The 16,389-nt window shown below is 55.5% G+C and overlaps 4 protein-coding genes across 4 annotated transcripts; 1 reads left to right on the top strand and 3 right to left on the bottom strand.

Annotated features, from left to right (window-relative positions):
- Positions 1 to 2,632: 2,632 nt before the first annotated feature.
- EsH8_V_000437 (kinesin-3 motor protein uncA) lies at positions 2,633 to 7,921 on the top strand (the record flags this gene model as incomplete). Its single annotated transcript, XM_083272953.1, has 2 exons — positions 2,633 to 2,696; positions 2,787 to 7,921. The coding sequence occupies 2 exons, from the start codon at positions 2,633 to 2,635 to the stop codon at positions 7,919 to 7,921; spliced, it is 5,199 nt and encodes a 1,732-aa protein (XP_083125668.1).
- Positions 7,922 to 9,043: 1,122 nt separating this feature from the next.
- On the bottom strand, positions 9,044 to 9,424 carry EsH8_V_000436 (cytochrome b5-like heme/steroid binding domain-containing protein; the record flags this gene model as incomplete). The annotated part of the gene is made up of 2 exons (XM_083272952.1): positions 9,044 to 9,201; positions 9,331 to 9,424. The coding sequence occupies 2 exons, from the start codon at positions 9,422 to 9,424 to the stop codon at positions 9,044 to 9,046; spliced, it is 252 nt and encodes an 83-aa protein (XP_083125667.1).
- An 858-nt stretch (positions 9,425 to 10,282) lies between these two features.
- EsH8_V_000435 (metalloendopeptidase) lies at positions 10,283 to 11,587 on the bottom strand (the record flags this gene model as incomplete). The annotated part of the gene is made up of 2 exons (XM_083272951.1): positions 10,283 to 10,426; positions 10,544 to 11,587. The coding sequence occupies 2 exons, from the start codon at positions 11,585 to 11,587 to the stop codon at positions 10,283 to 10,285; spliced, it is 1,188 nt and encodes a 395-aa protein (XP_083125666.1).
- Positions 11,588 to 13,304: 1,717 nt separating this feature from the next.
- On the bottom strand, positions 13,305 to 14,684 carry EsH8_V_000434 (S-adenosyl-L-methionine-dependent methyltransferase; the record flags this gene model as incomplete). The annotated part of the gene is made up of 6 exons (XM_083272950.1): positions 13,305 to 13,451; positions 13,507 to 13,969; positions 14,022 to 14,289; positions 14,346 to 14,425; positions 14,479 to 14,495; positions 14,556 to 14,684. The coding sequence occupies 6 exons, from the start codon at positions 14,682 to 14,684 to the stop codon at positions 13,305 to 13,307; spliced, it is 1,104 nt and encodes a 367-aa protein (XP_083125665.1).
- Positions 14,685 to 16,389: the final 1,705 nt, after the last annotated feature.

Raw genomic sequence — 16,389 nt, 5'->3', positions numbered from 1 at the left:
CTGGGACCGTTTCTTATGGACGGGCCCCAAGTCGCCTGTGTCCATTACTGTACGGATGTTCCATCCGGTGCGGTCGTTGAGGGGCCTTGAGCCTTCTGAGACGGGGCGACACGAGGAAGAAGGGGTTCCAGAAGAGCCTGCACATGTGAGTGGAGAAGGGGGGAGGAGGAGGAGGAGGAAGGGGGGGGGATGAGGTCTTTCGTGCATTCGGGTAGATATATCTTGTTGCAGACCGGTGGAGGAAGATGTCAGACGCCCCGTCCTCAGAGACACCCAAGGCTGACTCCAGAACCCTTTGACGGTTGTTTTGCAGATCCATCCCAGCGTTTTGGGGGCCAGCAGGGAGGGGATCGGGGAGGGGGGGCTTGCTGCCGCGTTTCGAGCAGAGCGCCGGGGAATGTAGCTGGGTCTGCGAGGGCAGACATCGTGCCGGGGCCGAAGACGACTCGTCGAGAAGGTTATCTTCGGAGGTTTTGTTTGAGCACCGGGGTAAGGGAAGGCGCCCCCGTCGCACGCGCATTAGCTGTCGCAGATAGAGAAGAAACGGCATCCAACGGAAGATCCCGCGACCTGCCTAACTTGGGAATAACATCGCAAACCAGTTTCGACTCAGTCATTGACTTGTGCTGTGCCAACTTGTGCAAATGGGCGGGCATTTGGAGTCCCAAGGGGTAGATGAGTCTCTCAAGAGCTGATGTTAGTAATGCATCGAGACGAAGTGTGGCTGGTCCATCAAGGTGGCTTGGCGGAGCTCGTCATACAAGCCCCTCCCGCAGCTGCTTCTATTGGGAGTGGAAACCCAGATACAGTGTGGACGAGCCAGAAACTTGATGTCTCTCCTCACGCCTACCATACGGTAATAGTACCGGTAAGCCAGCTCAGCCTCGAAAAGCACGCTAGTTTGGCACGCTGCATATTTGCCTCGAGAGTTGGGCGCTCAGTACGACGACTAACACTGCCCCCGTTGACGAAGGGTGCGACTTGTAGTTGGGGTGACTGGCTTCTCATTGATATCCCTAGCCGGTTTGTGGATACGCCCAAAATAGCATACAAAAAAGCAAAGGTAGAGAAAAGCGAGGGCTCGAGAAAAATCCAAGTCAAGGGTGACATAAGAATGGTTGCTTGCATCGTATTTTGGTTTATTTAGCTTGGTAATTTGCGGCTCTAGTTGGCTGGTTCTGTATAAGCCGTGGTCCGCCATGTGGGCTTCGATCTAGATGCGCAATTTGAATGCCAGTCGGGTATCCCTGGCAAAACAATGAAAAATGCCACGGATAAGATCACCGTCGTCTGATGCGAGCGGAAAGTGCAGGATTGCGATGGCAGCATAGTAGCCATCACAATGGCATCGCGGGATGGCCAAAGTCATGTACACAAGCGGCCAGGTGTGCAATTCCCAGCCAGTTCAGTTTGTGTCGAGGGAGGCAGGCCAAAAAAACCGCCAACGCGCAACCGCCTCCTGTTTGTTGACTTGACAGGGATGGGCTGGGCAACGGCTGTAAAAGATTGGGATGAACTTCCGCAGAGCGGAGACGAGGTACAGGGAGCTGAATATTTTGGTGACGAAACAAAGTGGTCCATCACTTGGAGGAATGTGACTGCTGCGGCAACACCTGATTGCGGCTGATGACAGAAAGCCACACGAAAACGAGGTTTGCATGCAGATCTGTCGAGGCGACGGGCGAGGCACTTGCGTTCTTGAGTTCCTCGACAGTTTCAAGTCCACACGCAGTCTGAGCCTTGCTACAGCATTATAGTTCGAGAGAGCGAGGTCTACTTGGAAGGCCAATGGACAGCAACGAGACTGGTTGTTGGGCGAGACTACAGCTCTCCGGGCAGCCGCTGAATCCCGTTATCGAAGACGCTGTAATATGTCAATAACCAATATTATTGTCCTGTCATGGCAAAAGTGACATCAGGTATAAACAGACGACAGCAGCGCCAGGGCAATGGTTCGCAGTGCTTAGTCATTTGTCAATTGGTGACAGCGGCCGTCACCCCGCTGAGCGGATTGGCACGTGAAGTGACCCTGATCAAAAGCTAATTTCCGGCCCAATCAAACGGCACAGTTCCCTGCAGAGGGCCGTCATGCGGTGCGCGACCGCGTCCTCCCGAAATTTGTTGACACCGAAGTACTCCGTATCTCTCATTTCGCATTCTGTTCAACGATAAATCCCTTTCCTGTTACGCGACCACGACCCTACGACGCCGAAACGATCTCGAACCTGCGCGAGAAGACGCTCCAGCGACGACGAGAAGAGCGGCATCCGTTGGCGGACGTAGCATCTCTGTTTGCGGGGCCCTTGTCTGCCTCATTCCAGGAGCCGTTTTGGAATTACTTGGCCATCGAAATCGACATAATCCCACTTGACGACCCCCTGGTTGCCCGCCGAGACAGCCCACCCCTCTCTACTTCCGGAGAATGACATCGGGCAGCTTCTGAGAGGGCTGCCGATATCACAAGTTGGACTGTACTTGGACGACGTGAGCCTTGCTGTTACTCAGTCGGGGAGGTCGCCGACACCATCTGGACGTAATCAACAGTGGGCCGTGGCCGAAAACCTGCCATCCGCACAACCGGCACGTTCTGCCGTGAGGTCGGGCGGCAGGTGCCCCCAATACAGTCACAAAGATGGCTCCAGCAGGCGGTGGAAATATCAAGGTGGTGGTGAGAGTCAGGCCGTTCAACAGTAGAGGTACGGCTTAGAGTTTCCTGCCCCTCTCGCTGCCGGATGGCGCGCGGCGAGGAGAATCAGTCGGCAAGACACATGCTAATCGCGACGCAGAAATCGACCGCGGTTCAAAATGTATCATTGAGATGAAAGACAACCAGACGGTTCTGACCTCACCGTCTGATGCTCACGCAAAAGGGGCAAAAGATGCCGGCCAGAAAGTCTTTGCCTTCGATCGGTCGTATTGGTCCTTCGATCGAAAGGATTCCCACTATGCCGGCCAAGACAACCTCTTCGACGACCTCGGTCAACCCCTCCTGGACAACGCCTTCGGGGGCTACAATAACTGTATCTTTGCCTACGGTCAAACGGGTTCCGGAAAGTCATACTCGATGATGGGATACGGCAAGGAGGTCGGCATCATCCCGAATATCTGTCAAGATATGTTTAAGAGAATCACGGCATTGCAGGAGGATAAGCACCTGCGGTGTACGGTGGAAGTGTCATACCTCGAGATTTACAATGAACGAGTACGAGATCTGCTTAACCCGTCGACAAAGGGCAACCTCAAGGTTCGAGAGCATCCTTCGACCGGTCCATACGTCGAGGATTTGGCAAAGCTTGTCGTTGGGAGCTTCCAGGAGATTGAACACTTGATGGACGAGGGAAATAAGGCGAGAACAGTCGCAGCAACGAACATGAACGAAACCTCCAGTCGAAGTCACGCAGTCTTCACCCTGATGCTTACTCAGAAGAGGTTCGACCCCGACACCAAGATGGAAATGGAAAAGGTCGCCAAGATCAGTCTGGTCGATTTGGCTGGATCAGAAAGAGCCACATCGACGGGTGCTACAGGAGCCCGACTGAAGGAAGGTGCAGAGATCAACAGATCACTGTCTTCCCTCGGTCGTGTCATTTCAGCGCTTGCAGACATCTCGACCGGGAAAAAGAAGAAGGGTCCTGGTGGACAGGTGCCCTACAGAGACAGTGTCCTGACGTGGCTACTCAAAGATTCATTAGGTGGAAACAGTATGACGGCCATGATTGCAGCCATCAGTCCAGCAGACATCAACTACGACGAAACTCTCAGTACACTACGATACGCCGATTCAGCCAAGAGAATCAAGAACCACGCAGTGGTCAACGAGGATGCAAATGCTCGCATGATCAGAGAACTCAAGGAAGAGCTTGCTCTGCTCAGGAACCAACTAGGTGGTGGCAGCACTGGTGGTGCAGCAGGCGCGGCGGGAGGAGCCGCCGGTGGTGTTGTCACAGCCGAAGAGGTCTATCCAGAAGGCACACCCCTGGAGAAACAATTTGTGTCCATCACATCCAGCGATGGAGCTGTCAAGAAAGTCTCAAAGGCCGAGATTGCCGAGCAGCTTAACCAAAGTGAGAAGCTGCTGACGGATCTCAACCAGACCTGGGAGCAGAAGTTGGCAAAGACTGAAGAGATTCACAAGGAGCGTGAGGCCGCACTTGAGGAGCTTGGCATCAGCATCGAAAAAGGATTCATTGGACTGTCCACGCCGAAAAAGATGCCCCATTTGGTCAACCTCTCGGATGATCCATTGCTAGCCGAGTGTCTGGTGTACAACCTCAAGCCGGGGTTGACTACGGTTGGAAACATGGACACCAACGCCGACAATCAAGCAAACATCCGCCTTAACGGGACTCGAATATTGCACGACCATTGCGCATTCGAAAACGGGCCGGATGGCGTTGTCATGGTCATTCCGAGTGAAGGTGCTTCGGTCATGGTCAACGGCAAACGGATTGAAGAACCTAAGCAGCTGCATTCCGGTTACCGCGTCATCTTGGGCGATTTTCACATCTTCCGCTTTAACCACCCCATGGAGGCACAGAAGGAGAGAGCAGACAAAAGTCTCCTGCGTCAGTCTGTTGCAGCCAGCCAGTTCCAGAGTCTTGAAAAGAGCATACCTACACCGGCAGTAAGCCCTCGGCCAGGACACGAGCGGAATTGGAGTAAGGCTGGTTCGGACTTTGGCGACAGCCGGCCGGACTCGCCGATCCCATTCCGCACTGGACGCGACAATGACTGGAGTTTCGCAAGGCGCGAGGCAGCCGAGGCTATTCTTGGCACAAATCAAAACCTGGCTAGCCTGACGGACGAGGAGCTTAATGCATTGTTCGAAGGCATCCAAAGAGCGCGTGCCGAGCGTGTCAACGGCCGTGACGGTGATGATGATACGGAATCGGTCACTTCATATCCCATTCGAGAAAAGTACATGTCGACCGGCACTCTCGACAACTTTTCGCTTGATACTGCGCTTACCATGCCATCGACCCCGAAACAGGGTGAGGTGGAGGACAAGCTGAGAGAAGTACGAGAGGAGATGCAATCTCAGCTTGATCGGCAAAAAGAGGAGTACCAAGACCAGCTCAAGACGGCCGAAGCTGCCAATGTCGAGGTGGAGGAGATTAGACAGGAGAAGGTTAGAATGGAGGAGACGTTGAAGGCGATAAAGGAGGACATGCAACAGCAACTGGAGGTCCAGCGTCGCCAGTTCGAGGAGAAGCTCGAGAAAATGGATCCGTTGAAGAGGCCGAAGGCAAACCCCAAGTTATCCGACGAAGAAGTCGAGACTGCCAAGCAAGTTATCAAGCACTGGCGGACCAGGCGCTACGTGCGAATGGCTGAAGCGGTCCTCCAGCACGCCTCAACGTTGAAGGAGGCGCAGATCATGAGCAACGAGCTTGACGAAGGCGTGGTGTTCCAATTCACCGTGGTCGACCTTGGCCACTCCCTCTGCTCTACCTACGACATGGTTCTGAACGGTTTGACCGGTGAAGGTGACGACATCGCACTCGACGATGCCCAGAAGCCGTGCATTGGTGTGCGCGTTATCGACTACAAGAACAGCGTCGTCCACCTCTGGAGTCTCGAGAAGCTTCACGACCGAGTCCGGCAAATGCGGCAGATGCACCAGTACCTCGACCAACCGGAATACGCTCAGCATTTGAGCCTTGACAACCCCTTCATCGAAACTTGCATGCCGCAGTATACCCTGGTGGGAGAAGTTGATGTGCCCTTGAAGGCAGTTTTTGAGAGCAGGGTCCAGGATTTTGCCCTAGATATCCTCTCTCCGCACACTTCACATGCTATTGGCATGATCAAGCTTTCCCTGGAACCGTCACACGCTAGAGCACCGTCAAACACCCTCAAGTTCAACGTCGTCATGCACGAGATGGTAGGCTTCGCCGAGAGAGAGGGCACAGAGGTCCACGCTCAGCTCTTCATCCCTGGGGTGTCTGAGGAAGACGGTATTACGACTACACAAATGGTCAAGGACTTTGACGAAGGACCAATCCGATTTGAGAGCGTGCATAGCATGAGCGTTCCTCTCTTTAGCCCGCAAACTGTCACTCTCAGAGCAGCCATCTTTGCCAAAGTTTCCGCCATGCACCTGGATAAGCTATTGAGTTGGGACGACATGAGAGATGCCGTACCTGTGTCACGAGGAAAACCTAGAGGCGCCAGGATAGCGGAGTCTCAGTTTTACACCGAGGAAAAGCACGATTTGCTTGCAAGGATACAGATCCTTGAGCTCAACGAAGAAGGAGAGTATGGCCCCGTCGAAGTCGCACAGACGAGCGAGATGGATGGCGGCACCTTTCAGCTTCATCAGGGACTGCAGCGTCGCATTGCTATCAACCTCACACACAGCTCTGGCGACGCTTTGCCTTGGGACGATGCAATGAACCTCAGGGTTGGCAAAATCCAGCTTCTGGACCAAGCAGGAAAGTCGCCGGATATGGCTTCCACATCTCCAACCATCACCCTAAAGCTCGCCAACAAGCCTACGTTCCGCGACAATGCCAATGGCACCCGAAGTATTACTTTGATCGGCCAATGGGACTCGAGTTTGCACAACTCTTTACTTCTGGACAGGGTTACTGCGGATAAGTACCGCGTACAAATGACAATGGCCTGGGAAATCAGCTCCAACAAGTTTGCAGAGCCGATGAAGTTTGCAATGCGCGTCTGCTGCCAGATAATGTCGAGATCATACGTGCGACAAACATCAATGTTCTCAACTTTGTGGCAAAGCGTTCGGTTCGTTCACGCAACCAGTGGCATCTATACGCTCTCGATGCGTCCAGCACCCATCAAGAGAATCGGTGACCTCTGGAGAATGAGCAGTCAGCATGACTACGTCAAGGGAGAAGAGCAACTTACTACCTGGACTCCTCGCGGGGTGTCCCTCGTCAGCGATTTCATTCTCGCTCGAAAGAAGAGGGGACGGATCGCGGAAATCGGAGCAGTACAAACACTGCTGAAGAAGGTTGGCCTGCCTGAACCAAAGACCAAGCCATCAGAGGAGGAACCACAAGAAGAGGACCTGGCCCCTCAGCCGGTTTTCCAACATGACGATGACGACCTGTTAAATGATACACCAGAGAGCTCGCAAGTGCCAGAGGATGATCATCTATTCGACGGCGATGGCTTAGAAACACCGCAACAGGAAGAAGGCGCGACAGTGCAAACGCCACTGGAACCAGAAATTCCGGAGCGGGAAAAGCAACTTCTTCAAAGATGTATCAAGCTGTGGCACAAGTATCCCGATCCGTTGCAGCAAATCCTTAGCCCGGCGAATACTGATCCACCTACCGATGGCTCTGTCCCAGAGGCATCTGCTCCGCCAAGCTTGATCCCTACTATCATCAGAGTTCCTAAGAACCCCAAGGTACTCAAAGGCGGGTACCTGCTGGTCCCCAATAGCAGCTCAACAAGATGGGTCAAGAGATTTGTGGAGTTGCGACGGCCATACCTCCACATCCACTCTGTCACCGATGGTGATGAGGTGGCTATTGTCAGCCTCCGAAATTCGCGCGTTGACAGCCAACCAGGCGTCATCGGCCTCTTGTCTGGGGACGACGATGACACAGGCTCTCAAACCAACGGCAGCACCGAGGAATTCCGACCCAGTCACCGACGGACTGCTTCCGGGCGCGTCATCTCTACCATATGGACAGGCACAGGCACCGGTGGTGCAGCAAATGGACCCGGAGGTGGCCTGCAGAGGCTGAGCGAAAGATTGCAAGCTGGCGTGTTTGCCATTTACGGTACGGACAACACGTGGCTCTTTGCTGCACGCAGCGAACGCGACAAGATGGACTGGATCTTCCGCATCGACCAAAGCTATTTCTCGGGAAGCGACAGTGCCAACGGCAGCGGAGCTGGCAGCCCTGACAGATACGATGACTCGCTCATCGGTGGGTATTGAGCCAGCGAAACAAAAAAGGAATTCAACGACGAGTTTTTAACGAACCTCTTTCCTATTGTCAAGTCTAGAATGAATAAAGCCGATTTGAGAGGACGGCGCCGCATGGGCAAGCAAGGGCTTATGCTCACATCATCAACATTTTCTCTTTATTACGTTTGTATAACGCACGATGACGAATCGCATTATACCCTCTATGACTTGGGGAAGGGAAGCAAAGAACAGAAGGAGGGGGGTAACGACGGCCTTGCTAATTGAGGATGGACGCAAGGAAGAGGGAAGGGTACAATCCACGATTAAAAATCTAGACAGAACTGCCCAGTGAATGGGGCGGCGAACGGGGCCTGAGCAACGTGCGGTTGTGCTTCCATGAGGGTTGGATACGCAGCGGAAGGGCTTGCAGGATAATATTTTCCGGCCACTGCTTGGCAGCGGCTGTACATAGTCTATGAACGAAGATATATCTAATGACTGGACGGTTCGAAGACGGGAGGTTTCGATACACTTATGAGAGATGATTGAATCCAAAACACAAACACACACACACACATGAAAGTCCGAAAGCTGTGGGTAGAGTCTACGACATCTATTTCCGGTGCCAGTGTTGAGCCATCTAGAGCTACATCTACCATTGCCGCAAATGCATCACGGCACAGAACTGACAAAAGCTTCAAAGCAGCTCCCCGTGGTTTCAGACGCCGAGAGGCGGGTTTGTGCGCCACACACGGCCATTCTTCCACCCGGCCATTCCCATAACTGTGTAGTCCGGACAAGGTCGGGACAGGCGTCCATCTTCGCGACTAAGAATGGAACCCATTCTGTGCGAGGCCCGGCACGAATCCCGCAAGGACGCAATCGACCGCTCTCCACACATACCCCCGGACAGGCCCCATCCAAGCTACCCGCTCGAACCAAAGCCCCCCCCCCAGATGCGAGACGTCCATCTGTTTAAACCTAACCCAAGTCGTATATCACACACCGCTAGAAAACACAAATGCTAAACATCCTACAAAACAACAGCTCAGGAGGTCGGTCAAGCGCAGCCGCGCTCGCTGCACGCCGAGGTAATGACAAAGAGAAAACCAGCATAGACGGGTAAACAGGTCGGAGACACAGGGGGCGGGATCACAGCTTGGCGCTCTCGCCGACTGTGCCGATCTTGAGCTTGCCGCCGTACTTCTCGAGGACCTTCTCGTTGTGGTACTTCCAGAAGACCTTGGTGGCGTTCTTGCCGCCGAAACGCTTCAGGATCTTCTCACCGCCGGGGTGCTCTGATTGGAAGGCTAAACACGGGGGGTTGTTAGTTCAGCGTCGGCATTCTCCCGAGGTGTCGGGCCGGAGAGGCGATTGAAGGTTCGAGATGTGGGCTGATGTTGTGTGGGAGAGGCAGAGAACAGGGGGGGGCTGCTTACCGGTGATGTCGTAGACGCCGTCCTCGACAATGATCCACATGTCCTTCTCGGTCTTGTGCTGGGCGACCTCCTGGGTGGTGAACGTCTTGGACATTTTGGCGGCTTGGGGGGAGGAAGAGTTGGAATTGGCTGCGTGAGGGGTAAAGGCGGTCCCGGTAGTTGTACTGACGTGAAGCCGCGAGAGGTAGTGTTTGCTGGGGAGGTGTGCCGCGTTTACTGTGAGAGGGTGCGATGAGATTTCGGTGATGGTTTGAGAGAAAAAGATGGTGAGAATCGAGGGAAAAGAGTCGGGGGTTTGATCCGTGTCGTTACAGCGCGCATGCACACGCCGGTTCGGTACGTGCGCGCGCGCGTGCTGGGCCTGGCTGGCTATTTGCACACACGAGTCAACTTACCTCGGCTCATCTATGCGCGAACAGGGTCAACAGCCGACGTCATTCGTCCGCCGATTGGGGGGTACTCCGCCCCAGGCGACCTAGGCACCTGGAGTAAATGCGGGAGCAAATCACGGCACACCGATTTCTCAGCCCGTGCAATCCGGGGGAGGAGGGCCAGATCCGAGGCTCCGCTGCTTAAGAAAAAAGCCCCCAACCCAACCCAACCCCTCCCCTTCTTTGTTACCGGTAAGCTTTTGGGGCTTTAACACCACGATGACATGGCGGAAGCCAAGACTCCTGGGGTCATGCATGGATTAACCAGGCAGGTGGAGGGGTCGCGAGGAAGATGCCGAGGTGATGGACTCGTTCATCAAGGCGAAGCTATTCTATTGGTATCTTGTTTACACGCACACAGGGTATGGTGTTGGTGATAGGAGAGTTAGTGATACATGGGGCAGGGAATTTGAAAGGGACAAGAGAGAAAGCATGAAGAATAAAAAAATGACCAGATCTATACATCTTGTTCAAAGTCCATATACCAACGCCAAACACCTGGCCATGCTGCGTAGAATCGGTTAGAATTCCACAATCATGCTGCCCCGATCCAACGCCCGCCTAAACATGTTTGCGAAGCTGGCCGTTCCCTTGCAGTCGCTTGCCTCCCACTTCTCAATGGCTTTGGGCATCCACTCTCTGTACTTTTCGATGCGGTGCTCGTTCTGAATGGTGACGCGGTTGTTAGCATGACGGTGTTGGGTATACGCAACACGAAATACGCCAGAGCCCGAAACGAACAGGTTTTGGGAAGGGAGAAGAGAAACACGTCTTCAACGTACCGAAGGGTGCGTGCTCAGCAGCTCAGGAACCTCTTCCGCGTGCCCCATCTTGGCCGCCCGGTCCATCCGCTGCCAGAAGGCCACGGCCTCGCGCGGGTCGTAGCAGGCCTCGGCCATGAGCATCAGCCCGATGTAGTCCGCCTCGCTCTCCTGCAGCCGGCCCATCGGCCGCGAGAAGAGCAGGTCCATCAGGCCGGAGCCCAGGTACTGCACCAGTATGATGGCCGGCGGGAACATGCCCGAGAGCAGCACGAGGCTGCCCAGCAGGATGTTGGGCCCGATGGACGAGCTCATGCGCTCGCCGACGTGCTGGGCGAGGTTGTGCGCGATCTCGTGCCCCAGCACGGCGGCCAGCCCGTCCTCGTTCCGCGTCAGGCGGAGGATGCCGCTGTGCACGAACACCTTGCCGCCAGGCAGGACGAAGGCGTTGAGGGTGTGCGGGTCGTCGATGACGCGGACCTCCCACTCCTGGCCCTCGAGCCCGGACACGGGTATCAGCCGGCGCATGACGCGCGCGACCATCTGCGAGCGCGGGTCCCACGACGGCAGGAAGCGGCCGCCCTGCGACTCGACCTCGTCGATGACGCGCTTCACCTGCTCGGCCGAGACCTGCTCGACCGAGGCCTCCGAGTAGCAGTTGAAGCGCTTGCGGCCGGAGACCGGGACGGTCTGGACATTGTAGAAGTAGAAGCCGACGGCGGAGAGGAAGGCGAAGACGATGACCGTGTGGGTTCCGCGCGACTTGGCGAGGCGCCAGAGGCCCGCGTTCGTGACGAGGGGGCGGGCAGTGCGGAGGTGGTATTCGTTGAGGACCTCGCGGTGGGCGGGGTTCCGGGGGTCGTAGGAGGGAGGGAGCGGGCGGCGAGGGGTTTGGGAGAAGAACCGCGGGCGGCAGTGCGGCTGTGTCGGAGGGATGGGATGTCTCGGGGCTCGCTGCCGGAGCACGAGCGAAGGGACGGAGACGCCGGCGCGTGGGTGAGGGGTTGACGGGCGGCTTGCGGCGCGGAGGGCGGGCGGCCGCAGGAGGGTGCGGAGGGGGAACATGGCCGGGCGCGAGGGCGAGCGCCGGGGGACGGGCAGGGGGCCGGAGTTGGTGTCCTGGTTCGAGGCCTGGCGCAAGCACCTTTACGGCGGGGAGCTGAGGGCAGCGGGGGTGCTCGGTGGAGGAATCGAGGGCGTCTTTGTGAGAAAGTCGAGCTCCATCGATGCTGTCATCTCAGAGCTCACGGAAGAGCAGGGGCCGCGATAACGATAAGAGATGTGGCGTTTAAATGAGCCGACTCCACCAGCCACAATATGGCCGGTATCTGACAGTGCCTGGGGTGCCCGCCCCCGCGATAGCTACTCACAGTGTGGTGTACATACAACACCTGCAACTCGGAGAGCTGCGGCGATACATGACTCGAAATACCTAGCGAAATACCAGGTGCCTGGGCCATGAAGAGTTCAAAAAAACTTTAATTGACAGCCCCTGACCTGGATCGCTGGGAGAACGGCAGTCACATTTCATAATCATAGTCTTCCTGAACTGAACCAACGGCAAGACTGACTACACCATATGGTTACTTGCCGAATTCAATAACCAACTCTAGAAGGAATCATCCAACGGTCAGTAGTTTTCGCGGCGGATAATTCCCACGGAAACCTGCCATTGAATAGACGTGCTATATAGGTCTGCGCTGCTGGGAACTTGTCTCAATGTGATCAATCGGCGATGGACCCTCGCCGGGGTCCTCGTAGTCTTGACCACAAACTTCTGAAAAGGCCCGTTTCCTCATATCCAAGACCGCACAGCTCATTGTCCGGGTTCAACCGAAAACAGGTAACCTCATTCCATTGCCTCCCCCCCCCCCAAAAAAAAAAATTCGTCAGAACAGAGATTCCTTCTCGTCTGCCCCTAAAACCCTCCACAACAATCATGTGCCCCATATTCTTCGCAGACCTCTCCCTCTTCCCCCAAACAACACCTGAAAGGCGACAGCTTTGTCGAAGAATTTCGCCCCCAAGTCACATCATCCCCTCCCCATCATTGCCCATCACGTCCGCAAACCTTGACGGCAGCAAAGCCGCCACTTGTCGTCCCGACCCTTGGCCGCCCACTTGCCGACGACGAAGCGCTGGATGAGGGCGTGGCATCCGCCGCGGCAGTGCATGAGGTGGAGGGCGCAGGTGCAGTTGCGGTAGAAGCAGCCTATGGGCGAGGGCGGGGTGAGGTAGTTGAGGGTTGTGGATAAGGGGTCGTCCTATGCCCATAATTTCTTTTCCCGGGAGAAGCAAAGTTCAGCTGGTGGGTGAAGACAAGGCGAATGGACTACCTAGCTGACAGGGCCCCCTCCCCCGGTCCCAAGTAAAAAATTAAAAAGAAAAGCAGCGAAAAGTAAATGGCCCAAGCATATCCGTGTTGACAAGGGTAAAAAAAAGGGGGGAGAAGCGCAAAAGAGCAGGGTATGGTATCTTTGCTGTGCAACATATAGTCATCATCGTACAAGTCCTGCGCACCGCTCCAAACATCGTCCCGCACCAGCCTGGAGATGTCGGTTGTCTGATGCTAGTCTTGTCATAAGGTTTTGCCTCCGTATGCGCCGTTTTGCTGGAAGAAGGAAGAAATGAAAACACCAAGCTTCATGCAAATCGTCGTCTTGTGCGTGGGGGGTCTCGCTCGCCCTGAAACCTGTGTGAATATAGACAGACATCCGTCTGTCCGTTTGTCGAGATCGCTCGCCTATATTAATAATGTGAGGCCGTCAGATCGCTTGTTTTGTCAATCGGCCATGTCTCCGTGATCCGATGGGCTTGTCGCAGGGACGACTTCGCCCGGATACGGTTTGCGGCCCCAAACGACCCAGACGTGCTGGTATGCGTGGATATGCATGTCGGATATGTCTCTGCGTACGTCTACCAACGACACCTGCACAACTTCGTCAGCATACCGATCTTAATCGGGCCCACCAGGTGAGACCTACTTGCACCTCCTCCTGTTTGCGCTCCAGAACCTGAGTAAACAATGCCATGCTGAAGCCGCTTAGGCCGTCGAGAAAGTTCTGCTCCCACAACCTGCCGACGTGCTTGTGCCTGGGGTTTTTGGCCCAGCCGTTAATCGGGATTTTGAACACCCGCTGATGCACATCAACGAAGCCGACCTCTTCGTACCACTGCTGCAACAGATGAGACCTGGATAAAGGTCGGCCGATCAACTCGCTTGCGTAATTCATGTCGTGGACCCAGCGTGATAGCGGGCTATCCGGTAACAAGGTGTCGTCATCGCTGACAGCCTCAAGGTTGAAGTCTTGCGATTCGAGCCAGCCGCCTGGGCGGAGGGAATCGAACGCTTGCTGGATGACTTCGTTCTTGAAGTCGCCGAATGAGCCGAGGAGAACGCGAGTGTGCACGAAGTCGAAGGGGTCGGGCCATGCCCATGACTGGGCGCTGGAAGCTGAGTCAGATCGAGGCGAGTTTTCATAGAAATGATGGCACTTACGCGTCTTCGATATAAAAGTGTACGTTTGGTGGAACGGCGTTGCTTTGGATCGGCGACAGGTCAATTCCAATAACACGGGCTTCCGGATACATGTCCCCCATGTCCATAGCCCATGCGCCTGTCCCCGTGCCGACATCAAGCACTCTCTTGGGAGGGCCTTCGGCGGCTATCGGGGCGAAATGCAATCTGCCATTGAACAACTCTGTTAGAGCAAGCGACTGGAGGTCCAAACGCTCTTGCTCTGCGGGGTCGTTGGGGAAGACATAAGCTACACGTCGTGTAAGCACTATCTTCTTGCTTTCTGGATATCAATCATGCGCATACAGCCCGCTCGATAAGCGTGATATGTCCTGCCAAAGTGTCTCGGGAAACACTCGACGCTGTCCGGCAGGGAGTCTGTCTCGCTGGACAAGGTTGTTAGTGGTGCACGTGAAGCTCATTCTCTGTGGCAGCATACCCCTCATGAGGATAGGGCTGGTGGGGTTGTTAGTGAACATCGGATGAACAGCAGATCAATGGAGTCCCGTCACGTACATCGGGTTCTATGAGACTGTCGTGCAGGGATGACTTGTCGGGGATGGCCTCAAACGTGAACTCGAAGCCATTGAGGCGACCATTGACGGCGCCTGGTGGGTAGAAGGACATAACTGCGGCCGGCGACATGAAGAGAGGACGGAGAGTCTGGCGGGCCGGGCGACAGGTCGCGGAGCAGCGCTGCGACGGACTTTTATGGGCTAGAGTGACGGTTTCGGAATGATGGAGTGATTCCGGTCGAGTTCACGTTCATGGAAGCCCTGATGGAACAAGTGGAGTATGAAAGTTAATCGCCAACTCTCGTGGTGCCGCTGGATGCCTGAACAAAGAAAAAGGTTTCGGTGGTGTGTGGCGAAGCTCGTTCGAGGTAGACGCTTCGTTGAGCTGAAGCTGAAGCAGTCGCCGACCTATTGGTATTCAGACAATTGGATTACCGGGAGCGGGGTTGGACCTCAGTGATGAGAATTGAACGACTGAGGGTTGGCAGAAGGCCCAAGATCCGAGGTTCGCGGAACAGCGGCGAGGCAAGGCGAGCATCAGACCAAACCCGACCGAGACAAAGTTCGAGAGTGTTGTGAGATCTAGGTCTCAGTGAGAAAGAGGGGAGAAGCGCGGCCTTTGTGTGAGCGAGCGCTTGGGCTGGACCCAGACAGCTGGGTCAGCCTGAGTCGGTCTGAATCCGCGAAGGCGGGAAAGGCGGGAACGGAAACACGGGGGGGCCCAGACCCAATGGGCTGGGTTGGGTTGGTATTGGTGTTGGTGTCGACTGACATGATACTACAACCCTGGGGGACCCTGAACCCTGGAACCTGGGATGTGATTTGGCCCCCTCTCAGCCGAGTAGAAGTGACCCCAGCGACACCAACCTGCGCGTTGGGGTGTAGTGTGGGATTGGTAAATGAGCCCTCTGGCGCCTTCTTCCCCGATTTGCTACTGGGTGCCAGGAGGTTGTCGAGGCGAGCAACCCGAAGGGGGGGGGGGGGGAACACGGCGCGGAGACTCCTTACCGGCCGAGAGGCGCGACGAGTTGGCGCAACTGAGCTTCATTCCGGGTCTGCTCGGCTATTGCTTTTTTGTCCTGGGAGTTGTGCGTTGCCGCTTTCAGGTTCATTGCATGCGGGCTGCTGCAGTAAGAAGATGAGGAGGAGGCGAAACGCGATGCATGATGTGTGAATTTAGAACCAACAAGTTTTGGTTCAAAAGTCTGCAGAAGGCGCCACAGCTGCAAGAGCTGAACGGGGATCGCGGATCAATGAGGAAAAGTCGCCGAGCAGTGTAGGCCAACTGTACTGTTGCATCGTCCGCCGCCGCGGCCGGCCTACCAACCCGAAGGATACTGTGCAGGATGACGAGAAAGCATCTGACATCTGACAGGAGGACTAGAAGCTCCTTGGAAGCGACGAACAATGCCCGACACCAACAGATCACGACGACATGCAGCCATGCGGGCACCCATACGGTGGGATGCTGCGCAAGTGGTGTCAGACCAAAGGCCTCGATAGGATGACAGGATCTTATTTGCAGAACCAGCTGTCATGGCCTGCTAGTGGGGTAGCATCCGTCCGAACAGAGGGGAACTGCTGCTCCAGCCGGGCGCCGGTGCCATCGCCGATCCCTGTTGGTCCAATGTCCGCTCTCTGGCTCAACCCCCCCTTTTTCTTTTTCCTCTTTGGCCCCTGAGCGAAGATTCATTGCCGCGGTGCCTCGCGGATCACGGTGGGCGGTTGAAAGACGGTGTGACGGCTTGCCGGAAGCCAGTTTAGGCATGCAGTAAAACTAGACTTGGATGCACTAGAGCGACATGTCGAAGGGGGGTGGGCACTGCGCCGCAGAA

The sequence above is a fragment of the Colletotrichum jinshuiense genome, chromosome 5 (genome assembly GCF_051148585.1).
Source record: "Colletotrichum jinshuiense chromosome 5, complete sequence".
Taxonomy (NCBI): domain Eukaryota; kingdom Fungi; phylum Ascomycota; class Sordariomycetes; order Glomerellales; family Glomerellaceae; genus Colletotrichum; species Colletotrichum jinshuiense.
This window is presented reverse-complemented; position numbering and strand designations above follow the sequence as displayed.